Source organism: Panthera uncia, chromosome C2, assembly GCF_023721935.1.
Source record: "Panthera uncia isolate 11264 chromosome C2, Puncia_PCG_1.0, whole genome shotgun sequence".
Classification (NCBI taxonomy): domain Eukaryota; kingdom Metazoa; phylum Chordata; class Mammalia; order Carnivora; family Felidae; genus Panthera; species Panthera uncia.
In genome coordinates, this window is record NC_064810.1 from 144,355,670 (window position 1) to 144,372,790 (window position 17,121).

The window sequence follows — 17,121 nt, forward strand, 5'->3', positions numbered from 1 at the left end:
GAGGCATGTTGTTTAATTTCCTAATATTGGGGAATTTTCCAGGCATTTTTTCTCTTGATTTATATTTCCATTGTTGAAGAATTCTAATTCAGGAGTTTTAATATTAACATGTGAAAGACTGACTTAAAAAACCACCCATTCATATCTACCATCTGTTGGCCTTCCTCCTCCTCACTGATGGGTAGTACCTCAAGGTAGGAAACTAGGAGTTCTCAACTTCTTTTTCTGCACTACTCTAATTCTAGTTCACCAAAAATGTTGATTTGGCCCTTGAACATAGCCTCTCCTTTATGTCTACATTCCTACCACTGTAAATTTGGATCTCAATACTCAGTCATATATTAGCCTCCTGACTTGCATTTCTGTTACCAATGACATTCAGGATCTATAAGTACCTTTTGCCACTCAGTGTCTGTACTCATCACATGGTCTCTGTCATACTGGGCTTTGGCTGTAGTTCTTGCTTTTGCGTCTTCTCTCCAGTTGGGGCATGACTGACTTACAGTTTTACAGTGTGTCCAACATAGCAGACTTTTCTGTATATTATTAATACAGTGGAATATGTTTGATTCATAGTATGTATCATTTTCTCATTCTCTTTCAACCTATACAGTTGGTTTTAGAGTTTGAGGAAATTTCAGGGTATGGACTATATTTAGTAGTTGTAAATATATTTTGGTTTTTTGGTAGTAGATTATACAGGACTGGGCCCCATCAATCCCAGTAGATTAAATAAGGGGAATTTTATATAGAGAATTATTAACTGCTATAGAAGAGTAACTAATATAGAAGGAAACTGTATATGATTTGCTAGGGCTGAGGGAAAGTACCCAAGGAAGGACAAACTTGGAAAGGATTCAGATTTCATTCGAAGAGGGTCTGGTTCAGCCTACCAGCCCCAGAGAAGTTTCATGGTTAGGCCAAGCTAGAGCTGGCTTGGAGCTGCCTGACAAGCAATTGACCACCCTCTGGAGTATAGGAATTCAGGAATGGGGAGCTAGTGACTTGTAGTATGGTGTGCAGTGGCAGGAAGCTTCTAGAATGTGTATGAGGCTTTTGGTTACCATATCAAGAGGACTGCAGGAAAGTTATTTCTAGACTAATGTTGCAAAGTCACAGAAGGACTGTGCTCTGGGCCCATGGCTGGGGTCAGCACCACCAGATGTTCTCACAGCCACCCCACCAACTCCAGCCTGCACCTGAAATCATTGGAGAGCCTCTTGTGCAACGTTCCCTCAGCACCCTCTGCTGAGAAAACTTAACATCATACTCACTTCACAGGAGAAATAGTTAGAAGATACTCTGTTGTTAGAACATATATTGAAGGGTGCATTTGGAGCTAAGAGGCAATAAAATGATAACTGACACACAAATGTAAAAGACTGAATGGTCGTTTGCAGGTTTAACCTCAACATTCGTCATCTCTACCTCCAGTTTACTGGATGACCTGTCCTTTTAATTTTCAGTCTCTATGTAGAATCTTTTTTTTTTTTTTCCTTGTTTATTGATCTACCTACCATAGTTTTCTGTGCTCCATTCCTTGGGATTCCTTTTTGTTTCTGGCTCATCTCCTCCTCTAACAACACTGTTTCTTCTAGTCTCCCCACTTAGAAGTAGGCTTTCTGAATATTCTTTTCTTTCCCATTTCCCTGGTAGCTGCTTTCCTTTCTAAAAATCATCTTTGGTCTCTCTAATTTGTCTTTTGGTCTCTATGTGATTTTCTCATTAGCACTTGGTTCCAACTCACTTCTCCAATCTCTCTGGAGATCGGATATTATAGGAATCATTTCTAATCTGCCCTGGGAATTTTTTTATTTTTAAAATTGTCAAAATTTTAATATGCTGCCTTCCTTATTCACATTTTGGCATAGGTCAAGCTGGTTTTGGCAGTGGTGGGGGGGGTGTTTTGTCACACACATACACTATGATGTTGAATTCAAAGCAGTCTTTCTCTATGTAACAGAAGTTAGTCTGATAATATCTTTAAGTGCTGTAAACCAGGAACATTTCCTTCTTCTTTCCCTCCTTTCATTGTGTGTGTGTGTGTGTGCTTTACAATTCCCCCAAAGATTACATGTCACCTATAGTTTGTTTTAATATATTAGTAGAGGCTCGTTTTAAAAGTAAATTCCTTGAAATTAGGTATGTAGAATATAGTATTAACTATTTGAACTTCCTATCAGAACATGGAGATAACTCTTTTAATCAGAATTGCTTGTAATGGGACTTAGGCTTATCATGTCTTTAGAATATTCGATTTGTTTTTTAAAGATGACTCTTTACCCTTGGCATAAATAACTATTTAGAACTTGTGTTTTTGAAACTTAAAATTCAGTTTTCTGGGGCACCTGGGCGTGCAATCAGTTAAATGTCCAACTCTTAATCTCAGCTCAAGTCATATCTCACAGTTCATGAGTTCGAGCCATGTATTGGGCTCTGCACTGATGGCACAGAGCCTGCTTGGGATTCTGTCTTTCCTTTTTTCTGTCCCACCCCCACTTGTGTATGTGTTGCATGTGCTCTCTCTCTCTCTCAAAATAAACTCAAAAAAATTTTTTTAATTTAGTTTTCTGAACCAAACTGTTATTTTCAGACGAACATACAAATTTATCTGGGAATTATTTCTTTGGTTAGTTTTTTGTTGTTTTTTGTTTTTGTTTTGTTTTAGACAGTAGAGATGTTATTTTTTTGAAACTTTCGTTGATTGCAGGTTGTCTTTCTGGTTCAGAGTGATTGAGAATTTTACTGACATATCCTAGAAATTTCTTTAGGAATATCAATATCTTGAAGATATAGATAATTATTTATTGATTATTGGGTTTTTTTAATGTTTATTTATTTTGAGAGAGAGTGTGTATGTGAGAGGGGGAAGGACAGAGAGAGGGAGAAGATCCAAGAAGGCTCCACATTCATGGTGGAGCCCTACATGGGGCTTGATCTCACAACAGTGAGATCATGACCTGAAATGAAATCAAGAGTCGGATGCTTAACCAGCTGAGCCACCCAGACACCCCAATTTTTATTAATTATTGTTGATATTGGTTATGGTATCTGAAAATTTCTAGATGATAGGTTTTCAAAAATGGATGCTTATAATTAGAATTCTATACAAGATGTATATATTCCAATGAAAAATTACAGATTAAGAAGACCAACTATGTAAAAATGTAGTTCTGCTGAACAAATTAGTTAAAATCTTAATTTGTTGATGTTAATCATTTTAAAATAGAAAATAAAGCATATATAGGAAAATATAATTTTTTTTTAAGATGATTGTTTTTACTGAAAACTGCATAACAACAACAGAAAAATCAAGGCTATTTATAAAATGTCTGACTGTTGCCTGGTGTTCTAAATGCATATCTTAAGTGGATCTGAATATCTGAATAAAACCTCTGTACTTTTTTAATAACTTTGGCTTTTTGTAGTACAAGCTTACTAAATATTTAACTTTTTTTTTTTCCATCAGGAACATTGATAAACATTTGCTTGTTTTTTAGGTAAAATCTGTAAAAACTGGGTCAGTTTTTTGGACGATGTGCTGCTGCTTATCATATTTCTATATGGTAAGAATTCATTATTGAAATTATACAAGGTCTGGCAAGTCTTTCACAGTTAGACCAATTCCTCGTCTTCATCATTTTCTTCTCATCCAGACTAGTTCTCCATTTCCTTTTTTCCTGAAATCTTTGGATTTTAATTTTGTTTAATATAGTCCCCTTCATTACTGCTATACTCTTCCCTACCCCCATCTCTGGAGTGTGTATGGACTTTGCTTTAGTGGGGAGGGCTAATAAATGCCAATCCCTCAAATATAATATTTGCAGCAAGTGAAACAATTTTTCTTTTCAGATGTACAACTTTACCTAAATAATGGTGCTATCCTCTAGGTAAACTACCTACGTACTTTTTTCAACAGATTACTTAGATTGGGGTTCAGAATTACCTCTTCATTCTCCTGCCTTTTTTCCCACACCACAGACTATCATCTAGTAGTCTTGTGCTGAAAACTAGTGATAATTTTAGGTAAGGTTTTGTTTGTTTGTTTTTGAACACATAGCATGGAATTTGTGCATCCAAATTATCCATGCCCCTTTTAAAGTGGTTAAGGCCAGGCACATTCTGTGCGCTTGTACCCAAGTAATAGAAAACTCATTCTCTTTGAAGTTTACATTTAAATTTTGGAGGTAATTCAAAGTCCTTCACTTAGAACCCCTGCTCAATCAGGGTAACATTGTTTTTGGTGTAAAATAGCATGTCAGTGAAGCAATAAACATGTTCTTTATTGTATACCGAAGGCAGTTCATTACAAGTGGTTCTGAAATATTTTAGATATGGGCAGCATTGTTAGAATGTATATATTAACATCTAGTGTCTTAATGTGTCTATTGGTCAAATGGTTCTTTCAAGCTTTTGATTATTAATGTACACCCACAACTTTGTTCTTGACAAGAGCTTATTGCCTATTGAATATACTCAAAAAGGTAATACTATTGGTCAAAAATAAACATTATCTTTACCGAAACAGAGCCAGCTGGTAGAGCATGTGACTCTTGATCTCAGGGTTGTGAGTTCAAGTCCCACATTGGGCATATAGCTTACTTAAAAAAAAAAAAAAAAAAAAAAAAAAAAAATTTAAAGAACCATACAAAAAAAAATTAGACCAGAATATACTCCGTTATTCTGATAGAACAGTCTAACTTTATGATACATGCTAAGCATTAAAATGGAATCTTGATTTGTGATCCATTAGTATGAAATAATTTATACTTAAGGTAGTACCTTTTATTTTGAGTATCTTGAAGCATATCCAGATTATCCGAGATTTCCTTATAGTTCAGTTGTTGGCTGGTGCTAAACATTCATTGTTCTTATTCTCAGTGAAGCTTCTTGCAATGTAGTTATCAAAAGTGAGGGAAGTAAAAGCCTTTCTTTTCCCTTTTAAAAATTTATGATCTGTATCTTAAGAATCCTCACCTTTATGACAGACTTTTTACTACCAATTCAAAATTATAATGTTCTCAGTGTTATTAAGTTTAATCTGACCATTTCTCCAGTGAATATAGAAAAGCATGTTGGATTTATGGGATTATTATTTTAATAATACATAGAAATAGGTTATATGTAGGCTTCATAAATCAATTTTAAGCATCTGTCACACTTGCCAAAAATCCTAGTGTTTGTTTATATTTGTTCATTATATGTTTAGATTGTCATGACAAATAAAACTGAATCTATTTTTAAAAGCAGACATTTAAATTATTTAACTTTGCATTTCTTAATCCGTAGGTCTCTGCTTGGGGTGGTTATGTGTTTATCATCAACCTTATTCCACTGCATGTATTTGTGCTGTTACTGATGCAGAGATACAGCAAAAGAGTCTACATAGGTGAGTGATTTGACGTTTGAAATCTCACCTCTAAGAGATGTTTCATTGAACAGCCATACATTTTCATTGAACAGCCATTTCTGTTTGGCCGTGTTACTCATAAGAAGGTGAAAATAATTTCATATATATTTTTTTGTTTTTTTGTATCAATAAGGTGGGTCAGGCACTTTTACGTATATACATTGTTACCAACTTCTTGATGAGTTTTTGCTGTTGTAAAAATTAGTCTGCAGATACTAGATTTAATATTTGTCAGCCCAGTTTTTTCCTTAATTTGGGGGAATGGGTATTCTGTCTTGAAAATCATTCACATATGGGGCACCTGGGTGGCTCAGTTGGTTAAGCGTCCGACTTCGGCTCAAGTCATGATCTCGCAGTTTGTGAGTTCGAGCCCCACATCGGGCTCTGTGCTGGCAGCTCGGAGCCTGGAGCCTACTTCAGATTCTGTGTCTCCCCCTCTCTCTACCCCTCCCCTGCTCACGCTCTGTGTGTCTCTGTCTCTCAATAATAAATAAACGTTAGAAAAAGAAAAACTAAAAAAGGAAAAGAAAATCATTCACATATGCATATTCAAATTCAGCACAGTCACTGTAAGAGTAAACAGTTTAATAAACTTTTGAAAACCTTTTCTGTATAGTATACGACAGAGTACCTTCGTCCATTTGGGCTGCTAAAACAAAACACCACAGGCTAGATAGCATGTAAACAACTGAAATTTCTCACAGTTCTGGAGGCTGCAAAGTCCCAGATTAAGGTAACAGAATGGTCACGTTTTTGTAAGGGCTCCCTTCCTAGTTCATAGCGGTACCTTTTTGCTTTGTCCTTACATTGTAGAAGGGAGGAACTAGTTCTCTGGACCTCTTTTAAAAGGTTACTAATCCCCAAAGCCCTTACTACCACCTTACTACCTCCCGAATGCCACCTCATAATACTGATACATTGGCCATTAGGTTTTAAACTTGCGACTTTTGGGAAGGTGAACATTCAGACGAACCTGTTTTCTATGAAATCTTTATTTTTTTTCTCTAGGTTTTAAAACATATCTTTTGAATAAGATGCTTAGTGATAGAAGTCTCAAATCGTAGAGCTCATTATCCATGATAGAGACAGAACCTTTATAGGTTGAATTAATAAGAGAGAAGTTGTGGTTTGAACCCAATGTCTTAGTAAAATAATACAATTCCAGTATGATAATGTTGTTGGAAAGCAGTAACAGAAAGATAAAGCTTATTTACTTACCTAAAAAAACAACATCAAACAACAAAGGGGCGCCTGGGTGGCTCAGTCGGTTAAGCGTCCGACTTCGGCTCAGGTCATGATCTCACAGTCCATGAGTTCGAGCCCTGCGTCAGGCTCTGTGCTGACAGCTCAAGAGCCTGGAGCCTGCCTCATATTCTGTGTCTCCCTCTCTCTCTGCCCCTCCCCTGGTCATGCTCTGTCTCTCTCTGTCTCAAAAATAAATTTAAAAAAACATTAAAAAAAATTTAAAAAAACAACAAAATAAACCCATTAGTCTGGCAATTCCTCAAAAACTTAATTGGAGAGTTACCCTATGACCCAGTAATTCACTCCCAGGTATACCCCCAAGAGAATTGACAGTAACTATTCACACAGAAACATGTACACTGATGTACATTGCAATATTTATTATCCCTAATAGCCAAAAAGTGAAGACACCCCAGATGTCCACCAACTGATGGATAAATAAAGTGTGTGTATTCATATAGTAGAATATTATTTAGCCGTAAGAAGGAATGAAGTACCGATACGTTGTGAGGCTTGAAAACATTATGCTAAGTAAAATAAGCCAGACACTTAAGCCCATGTATAATTGTAGGATTCTTTTTGTATGAAATGTTCAGAATAGACTAATCCTTAGAGACAGAAAGTAAATAGGTTTAGTGGTTGCCGGAGGTTTGGGGAATGGAAGAGTGACTGCTAATGGGAATGAGGTTTCTTTGGGGATGAGGAAGTGTTCTGGAATTAGATAGTGGTAATAAATACACAACTTTGTGACTATAATAAGAAAAAGCACTCTATGGCATATTTAAAAAGGTGAATTATATAGGGTGTATACCATATCAATTTAAAAAGTTCATATATAGTCATTTCAGCATACTTTATAACAGTCACCACTGAAATAATATATTATCAAGTGCTTATTTGATACCACAGACTAAGTTGTTTACATGTATTTAACTCATTTAATTTTCATAACCACATTGTGAGAGGGTAGTGTAGGTACTGTTACTGTCCTTATTTTACAGGATGAGGAAGCAAAAAAGGACATAATTTGCTCAAGACCATGTGATTTGGGCCTGAACTTAGAAGTTTTGGCTCCATAGCCCATGATGCTACAAATTACTATTTCTATTAAAACTGTATGCCTACCATGTAAATAAATACCTTACTGTTGAAATACATTAGCCTGTGATATATCTCTACCCTGAAAACACTGTAAACCGTCTTTAGGATCCAGAAAGGAGAATGATAGATTAAACTTCAAGTCTCAACTTTTTGTTTTAGAGATATGTAAGTAGAGAAATTTTTTAAGTTAAATGTAATAGGGGAGGAACTAAAAATTTTTTTAATTTAAAAACTTCTGGGTCTTGAAAATTTAATGGTCAGGGGAATAGAGTGGGGAGCAGATTGAGGAATGGACTTGTGAAACGTCCCTGAATCAGGAAGAGGAAGAAGAGCCAAAATAGAAGGAGCTAGATACATACATTGTTAAAGAGGTCAAATGAAAGGATTTTCTACATAAAAGTTGAAAGCATGAACAGTGTCCAACTTCCCTTGAGTGTTAGTACTAAGATCTAGTAGGGTGAGAATTCAGGAAAGACCTTGTATTTGGCGAATAGGATTTCTATAGTAACTTTACAAAAAGTACGCAATTAATACTGCTTTGGTTGGCTCTTGAAAATTTTTCTTCTTTTAAAAGGGAAGAAAACTAAAGTAGTTCAGGGATATTATATATATGTGTGAAGTTAGATTAGTAAACACCTCAGATAATTTTGTAGTGTTAAGATTCTCTACCCCCACCTTCCTTGTTTTATAGCTTATTCCATTCATATGATTAAGGGTATTTTACGTGATTTGTATACTCTTTCATAGTTTACTTTTAAATGGATGGGAAATGATGGTATAGAAAAATCAGCTATTCTCTACTTTATCCTAAATGTATCAAGATTTAAGTTCAATTTAACCTAACTTAATGGTCCTGGAAAATTTGAAGGCATTATAAAGCTACATATAGAGGTTTGCCCTCTGATTTTATCACGTAACATCCTTTGTCTGTAGTTCTCTCTCCTCATGAGCAGAAACATTTAGATAAAGAAAATAATGATTGATAAATGGCAAACTCATAATCCTTTAAACCAAATATTTGATTGGGTTCTTAGTATCAAATTAAATGAAGTAAAAATGAATCATTTGAAATAATTATGAAAAATGGTTTTCCCTTTCAGTAGATTTTTTGCACGTGTCTTTAGAATCCGTTGGTAAGCCAGGGAAAACTCAAAAGTTGGTTCACATGTGGCAAGAGGGGCACATGGAAGATAATGTGGATGTATAGGGTATGTGTGGCACAGGAGTGGGGGGTTGGAGGGGCAAGGGAAAAGAAAAGCCCCTTGAAATTCATGTGGGAAGAAAGTTAAATTATTTTGTGAAGATATATTTTGTACTTGGTGTATTCACCATGTTGGGAAGTGAATTACACACAGTTATGTCACAAATAGGATTCCGATGTTTTAATAAGAAGAAAGAACACCCATATCGTAATTTGCATTTATAGAGAGAGTGGTTTACAGGTATCCCGTAACACTAATGGGTGTAAAATCATTTAACCTTTAGAAATGTTTAATCACACTTTACATAATAAAGAAATTATTGAAGATATGAAGACATGTTTAGCAGTGTTCATTATGGTGTTACTTATAATTGAAAATAGTTTAAATGTCCAATAGAGAAATTTTAATTTTTAAGTTACACTTAAATTTTAGTGTTGCCAAATCATGAAATATTATGGCATCATTAAATGTAATCTTTTTTGGTATTTGGTGAGTTAGGAAAAAGTTAATAAAAAGCAGACAGCAAGGATTACTAGTGATACTTTTTCTTCATATTTTTCTCTGCTTTCCAGATTTTCTACAATGAGCATGTACTAAATTCATAATAAATGAGACTTTTTAATTTATAGAAATGTGAATTTTATCTCATGGTTTATTACAATTAAAATTTTAAATTAGAATAACTTAAAGAGCAGGAAGAAACTAGTTTCTAGTATTGATAAGTGATTTTTAAATGTCACTGAAGAATTTGCTTATTGTGTGTGTTCTTTCGTTGAGGTCATTTGAGTAAGAAGAGAGTAACAGAATCACTTTTTATATTATATCTAAACTACATTTTTATGGTAATATTTGCTGGTGGAACCATCATATAAAGAGCAAAGTATTATAGACATATACCACATACTTTAGTTCTGTACAAATTGTTCTAGGATTGTAGAGTTTGTGAGTGAAGAAAAGACAATCCTGCTATTGAATGAATTAAAAAGAAAACCAGAGGGGTCCCTGGCTGTGTCAGTCCGTAGAACATGTGACTCTTGGGGCGCCTGGGTGGCGCAGTCGGTTAAGCGTCCGGCTTCAGCCAGGTCACGATCTCGCGGTCCGTGAGTTCGAGCCCCGCGTCAGGCTCTGGGCTGATGGCTCGGAGCCTGGAGCCTGTTTCCGATTCTGTGTCTCCCTCTCTCTCTGCCCCTCCCCCGTTCATGCTCTGTCTCTCTCTGTCCCAAAAATAAATAAAAAAAAAAAAAACAAAAACGTTGAAGAACATGTGACTCTTGATCTTGGGGTCATGAGTTCAAGCCCCATATTGGGCACAGAGCTTATTTTAAAAACTTTCTTAATTTAAAAAAATATTTTTTTAAGTAAAACCAATAAATTTTAGGCATCATGTTTATACTTGCCATACATAAACAAAACATATCTAATGCTACACAACAATAGACGTAAAAATTGCATGTAAAAATTCTACAAGCATGTAAAAAGCTTGGAAGCACTAGAATTTAGTTTGCCTAATTTTACCTTTCCTTTTTTTTTTTTTTTTTTTTTTTTTTTGAGGAGTAAATCAGTTCAGTAGAGGATTAAATGTTTAATACTTAGTTTTGTGCTAGCCATTAGGATGCATAGATGATCAAAAGATGGCCCTTTTCTAGGGCCATCAATGTAATTGGTATCCGTTAATACATTGTAACCATAGCATATGAACAAAATGGAAATGAGAAGGAGTTTGTGAAGATCAGTTTTGACTTTTAAGTTTCAGGAAGGTCTTGTTGGGCTTTCCAACTGACTGTCCTTCTGAAAGTTTTGGAGATAAATCATGATCTTGAGAGGAGAAAATAGTATAGAAATAGACTTACAGAGGGTTTGTGATGATGTAACCATAAATGAGAAGTGCCGTAACAGGGTAAAGAGTATGCACTACAGGGGCACCTGGGTGGTTCAATTGATTGAGTGTCCCACTCTTGATCTCCATTCAGGTCATGATCTCTCGGTTCATGGGATTGAGTCCCATATCAGGCTCTGTGCTGATAACGGGAGCCTGCTTGGGATTCTCTCTGCTCCTTCCCCACTTTTGCTCTCCCTCTCTCTAAAAATAAATAAATTTTAAAAAGAAAAAAAAACTCTTTAAAAAGAGCATGTACTGCAGAACCAAATTAACAGGATTCAATTTCCTGGTCTAGTCCCTTACTAGTGGTCACTTTACCACTAGTCACTTACTAGCAATTTTGGGCAGATTACTTAATTTCTTTATGCCTTAATTAATGTCCTCATGCATGAGTCAAACGGAGATAATAATAATTCCCACCTTGTAGAATTTAAGGATAATGAAAAGTGCTTATAAAAGGACTAACACAAAGTGTTATTTAAGTGTTGGCCTCTGTTGTTAATGTTAAAATTATGAAGGAATAGCCAGGTAAGAAGAAAAAGTTCTGGGGGCGCCTGCGTGGCTTAGACACTTAAGCGTCTAACTCTTGATTTAGGCTCAGGTCGTGATCTCACAGTGTGTGAGCTTGAGACCCATGTCAGGCTCTGCACTGACATCGCGGGGCCTGCTTAGGATTCGCTCTCTCTTTCTCTGCCCCTCCCCTGCTTGTGCTCTTCTCAAAATAAATAATTTTTTTTTTTAATGTTTATTTATTTTTGAGACAGAGAGAGACAGAGCATGAACGGGGGAGGGGCAGAGAGAGAGGGAGACACAGAATCTGAACCAGGCTCCGGGCTCTGAGCTGTCAAGCACAGAGCCCGACGCGGGGCTCGAACTCATGGACCGTGAGATCATGACCTGAGCCGAAGTCGGACGCTTAACCAACTGAGCCACCCAGGCGCCCCAATAAATAATTTTTTTAAAAAAGAAGAAAGAATGCCAGAGGCCAAGAGGTGATTGTAAAGACTGAGGATGACTAAAGATTTTTTGTTTTAAATGTAGATAAACTTTCACCACAGCTATTTTGATTATGAAAAATATAGCAGAGAAATGACACTGGTGTGTTACATAGAGCATCACAGAGCAGCTAAAACACAATAATAGAGTGGTGTGCTTATTATTATATACAGTTTAAAATTTTAAGATAATGTATATAATTGAGAAAGTCAAATATTACTACAAAGCTTAAAAGCAAAATCAGCAGTTCTTTTCTCCGCCTTTTCCTTAATTGGCTTCGTCCTTAAATTCTTATCGTGAAACAACTACTTACAGTTATTTCAGTTGTTTCTTTTGGTTTTTACCACGAATGTACTTTTTAAACCACCAATTCCAACATGTGTGGGAGGTTTGCCACACCACCAAACTGTTCCCTGACACCAGCTAAGTGTCCTAACATTCAACTCAGTTGTGGTATCGTCTACCCTTAGGTACCATCAGATGCCACAGGTTAAGGGTTCAGTCCCATAAGACTGGCCTCTGCTTTTATGCCAGTCACAAGTCCGGGTTGTCACCTGTACTTCTGACCATATGACTGTAAATCCGAGGTTCCCATGACCTCTTCCAAATCCATAGGTTTGATTAATTTGCTAGAGTACAAGATTACAGCTTTATTATAAAAGGGTGTATGTAATTCAGGAACATGCAGATGGAAGAGATGTATTGGGCCAGGTATGGGGAAAGAGCATTGAGCTTCCCTTCTCTTGCCAGGCACTCCACTTTCCCCAAATCTCCACTTTCTCAACCTGAAGCTCTTGGAACCCTGTCCTTTGGAGGTTTTATGGAGGCTTCATTACATAGTCATGGTTGATCAAACCATTGGCCGTTGGTGATTGAATTCAATCTTGAGCCCGTCTCCCATCCCTGGAGGTCAGGGGCGTGGGGCTGAAATTCCAGCCTTCCGATCATGTGGTTGGTTCCCTCTGGCAACCAGCCTTCATCTTAGGTGAGGTGCAAAAGTCACCTCAGTAATACAATAAAAGAACCTTAATCATTCTCCTCACTTAGGAAGTTCCAAGGGTTTTGGGAGCTCTCTGCCAGAACAGTGGATGAAGACCAAATGTATGTTTCTTATTATAAATCATAGTAGCACAAAATGAAATTCCTGTTTCTTAAAAAAAAAAAAAAAATTATGAAGGTGTATTTTTGAGAGAGGGAGACACAGAACGTGAGCAGGGGAGGGGCAGAGAGAGAGGGAGACATAGAATCCGAAGAGCCTCCAGGCTCTGAGCTGTCAGCACAGAGCCTGATGCAGGGCTCGAACTCACGAACCATGAGATTATGACCTGAGCCCGAAGTCAGTTGCTTAACCAACTGAGTCACCCAGGCGCCCTGAAACTCCTATTTCTTGATTTTTGTTTTCCAATTTTAGATGCTGTTAACCATCTTATTATTTCTACCCTTTTGAGATTTAGCTGCCATCCATCAAATTTCTACTTACACACAAATACACTTTTCTGTCTCTGCTCCTAAGTGCATTGTGTGTGTGTGTGTGTGTGTGTGTGTGTGTGTGTGTGCGCGCGCGTGCGCATGCGCGCGCACACATACACACATGTAAGCAGGTTCCATGAGTGTGGAACCCTACATAGAGCTCAATCTCATGACTCTGGGATTGTGCCCTGAGCCAAAATCAGGAGTCAGACGCTCAACTGACTGAGCCATCCAAGCACCCCTAAGTGCATTCTTTTGAAAAATAAAGTCTGATATCTGTTTAAATAGGGAAAACTACCAATTTTATTTTTTGAAATATCTAGAATTCTTTGTTTTGGTAGTGTCCCTTGAAAAACACCATGAAGGGATTTAATTTTATGAGCTTGAGATCAGAAACAGCTCCCATTTGTTCACATGAAGTTTAAGAGATAAAATATTTATGACATTGACTCTTTACTGTCTATACTAATACCTTAATATATCCCATTCTAAGGCCTTGGGAAGCCTCCTGGAAAGAAGAGTTAGGAGTATTGTGAAATAACAGACTATAGGGCAATAGCATATACTTAGGTGGAGGCATGGGGTAATCAGAATAGAAGTAACATATTTGGTCTTGCACATAACTTGTACTGCCTTAGAGGGCAATTTTCCCAAGAAATTAAGGTTTGCTGCATTTTACAATAAATAAAAACTCAGGAAGGAAAAAATTACAACTAAATAGAATAGAATTAGTTTTTTCTCAAATGACTTCTCTAAGTCAGCTAAGAATTCAAAAAGCAACATAAGAATTATGTTTCTTACTACAGAAATGTATTTTGTTTAATTGCCAGTAACATTTTACAAGCTAGAAATGCTAAATATCAAAGAGGTGTCTGCCATTTCTGCTAATACATAGTTATAGGTAATAAAACATCTTTAAAACCTATTAATTAGCAACTTTTTTAAATTATAAAATAACTCTTAGAAGGGCTTCAGAATGTAAATAAACTAAAATCATTTTGATAGTTTAGATCTCAGATATTGAAAGTAATAAAGGGTTATACAGTTTTGTATTTGTGGCAGATAAATTCTTACCACAATAAAAGATTACGTTTATAGCCTATAGATGAATTAGATTTTTATAAGGATTGAATATGTCCATATACCATTAAGACATGGTTTTCCCATGCTGCATAGAATGTTTACAATTTGTTACTGATGTCTTATTTTGACTTAATTGATTTGCCTTTCTTTTTTGTATCTTCAAGGGAACATGAGCCAAGAGCAGACAAACAGGGACTATCAAAATTGCCCCCCCCCCATTTTTGTACCAAGTTTTCATTAAAAATTTCACTAGAATTTGCAATATTAGTTCCATAAAGTGAGTTTTCCAGATGTCTATCTTACAATAGGTAATTGAAACTAATTATTGGAGGAAGTGGATAGGGAAATTTTCTTTAAACTGGTTTATAATAAAACTTTCTCAGTGGTTACTTTAGGGGAAAATTTACTTCAGGGGCACACTCGAAGATGCTGTTGCTTCTGCTGCCATCAGTATTGTTAATATAACTCATTATTTAGTTTGCACAGGATTAGTCTTCTATCTTCTTACTTTAAGACCCAGGATATTTAGAACCAGTCTTACCTATGATGTAGCAGTAATCATTAGCTTAATCAGAAAAACTTTTTCAGTGAATAGAAACAAGGAATATTCATGTTCTCCAAACTAAAGAGAAGCAATAAATCATTTGGTATTCTTATCTAGAAGAACAGATCTGAGATTTCCTTTAAGGGTCTGTTTTACTGAGAATTTTATATTCCGAAGTCCAAAGGTTTGCTTTTGTGTAGTATCAATTAACAGAGTCTTAGTGGTATTAGTTAAATGAATTTAGAAGCCACTTAACCACAATAGTTGACATTAAGAAAAAGATAGCTTAAGAAGATTTTAAAAAAGTGTTTTTAGGTTTTTAGTGATGACATGACTTGTGATTCTGCATGGTTTAAAATATTTACTTTGTTTTGTTTATGAGTGAATTGAGGTTGCTGATATTTGTCTATTACTGTTTCTTGGCATATTAAGTTTAGTAACTAAACTTAGCTCTAAAGGTGTTAATTAGGATCATTAATACTTTTATGTTATGTAAAAATTATACATATTTCTTGAGTTCTTCATATAGTCTTTAAACACACACAACTTAGTTTATATTTTAATACACTTCTGTAACTCATCAACCATTGCCAGAAAATAAGTGCATAATTCTTTCACATGATACAGATAAAACCAAAACCCGGATGTTTATTTACTTTCTGCTGTATTCTTGATTTCATCTTACGTATCAGTATGAAATATATATGCTGTTTTTAAAAGTTAGGATTAAGTGTCTCTCAAGTGTTTTGAACAAGTCATTGCTGCTTTTTACAAATCGAACTTGTAAAACATCTGTTTCAAAGATTCATTCTCTCCAAAATGAATGATGAGCAGCATTTTTGGAAAAGAAAAATTATTTTTTTTACTGTATTTGTTAAAAATTATATTTCTCTGCTGGTAAAGAAGAATTAATGTTTTTTATGTTTTGTTTCATTTTTAAGCTTTAATTCGTGTTTCTTACCATTCTTCATCCTGCTTATTTACCCAGGATTCACAGTAATCAAGTAGTAAAGTATCTTTATAAATCAAAAGCTTCAACAGTCTTACGGTTCTTTAATCATATTTGTTAATAATGAAACAAGATTGGTTGGATTATAAAATACTTCCCCACTGTGTTTCTTTTGGTTAATATTGCTTTGGTTTAGAGAGAATTGGGAAAGCAAAGGAATATTTTGTTAGCCCTTCCCATTAAATACCAACCAGGAGATGAAGCAGCTCAGAAATGCTAAGGTGGTATGGGGCGCCTGGGTGGCTCAGTTGGTTAGGCGTCCCGACTTTGGCTCAGGTCATGATCTCACGGTTCCTGAGTTCAGGCCCTGAGTCAGGCTCTGTGCCGACAGCTCAGATACTGGAGCCTGTTTGAGATTCTGTGTCTCTCTCTCTCTGCCCCCACCCCCACTCCCACGCATGCTGTCTCTCTCTCTGTCTCTCTCTCTCTCTCTCTCTCTCTCTCGCTCTCTCTTAAAGATGAATGAACATTAAAAAAATGCTAAGGTGATTTAATAGTGGATCAAAGTTAATGGAAATACAATATTCACAAAATATTTTCCAACTTTAAATAAAAGGAAGTACAGTAGTATTTTATAAGTGTAAAGAGTACCATCAACATAAGTCTTTGCTTTGTCAGGGAGGAGGTCCTTAAAGGTTAGTTGGGGAACAACAGGAACTTCTTGAAAACTTAAAATTTTAATGGAGCTTGAATCAGAAGTTTCAGTGCCTTCTAATTAATTGTATATAACAACTTATTCGTGCATGTTAAGTCAAGGATGGTAGTTTTCTGTATGAATCTGGCCCTACCCCATACCCTTGGATAAAAAAATAAATATTTTAACAGTGAAAGATATTTAAGCTCTGTTTAGAAGATTACTATTTGAGTCAAGTCAAAGGGATTTTCTTTGGTGGCAAATAAACAATAATAGAGAATGGCCATTTTTTCTGGAATTCTTCGAGCACATTGGGAGTATCATATGCAGTAGTGAATGCCAGTAACTGTGCTTCCACAGGATGGCAGTGTGGTCACATTTTCATGATGTAATAAATGATTTACAACACTACTGGTATCGTGCATTTTCTTAGAGTTCATTACTCTGATGGAAAGCTTTGTTCTTCTGGTTAAAAGGGTAAGAAAAGTAGGCTAACATGGATGGATTGAAAGTTGTGATAGTCGTAGGTAGTAATTTGGTCAAGTTTC

The 17,121-nt window shown here is 35.9% G+C and overlaps 1 protein-coding gene across 2 annotated transcripts in view; it reads left to right on the plus strand.

The window, feature by feature from the left end:
* The window catches only part of STT3B (STT3 oligosaccharyltransferase complex catalytic subunit B), a 105,901-nt gene that overhangs the window by 66,527 nt on the left and 22,253 nt on the right, over positions 1–17,121 (plus strand). For both annotated transcript variants that reach the window (XM_049629887.1, XM_049629888.1), the window contains exons 4-5: positions 3,501–3,566; positions 5,290–5,389. In XM_049629887.1, the coding sequence (XP_049485844.1) occupies positions 3,501–3,566; positions 5,290–5,389 (166 nt within the window). The remainder of the gene's footprint in view (positions 1–3,500; positions 3,567–5,289; positions 5,390–17,121) is intronic.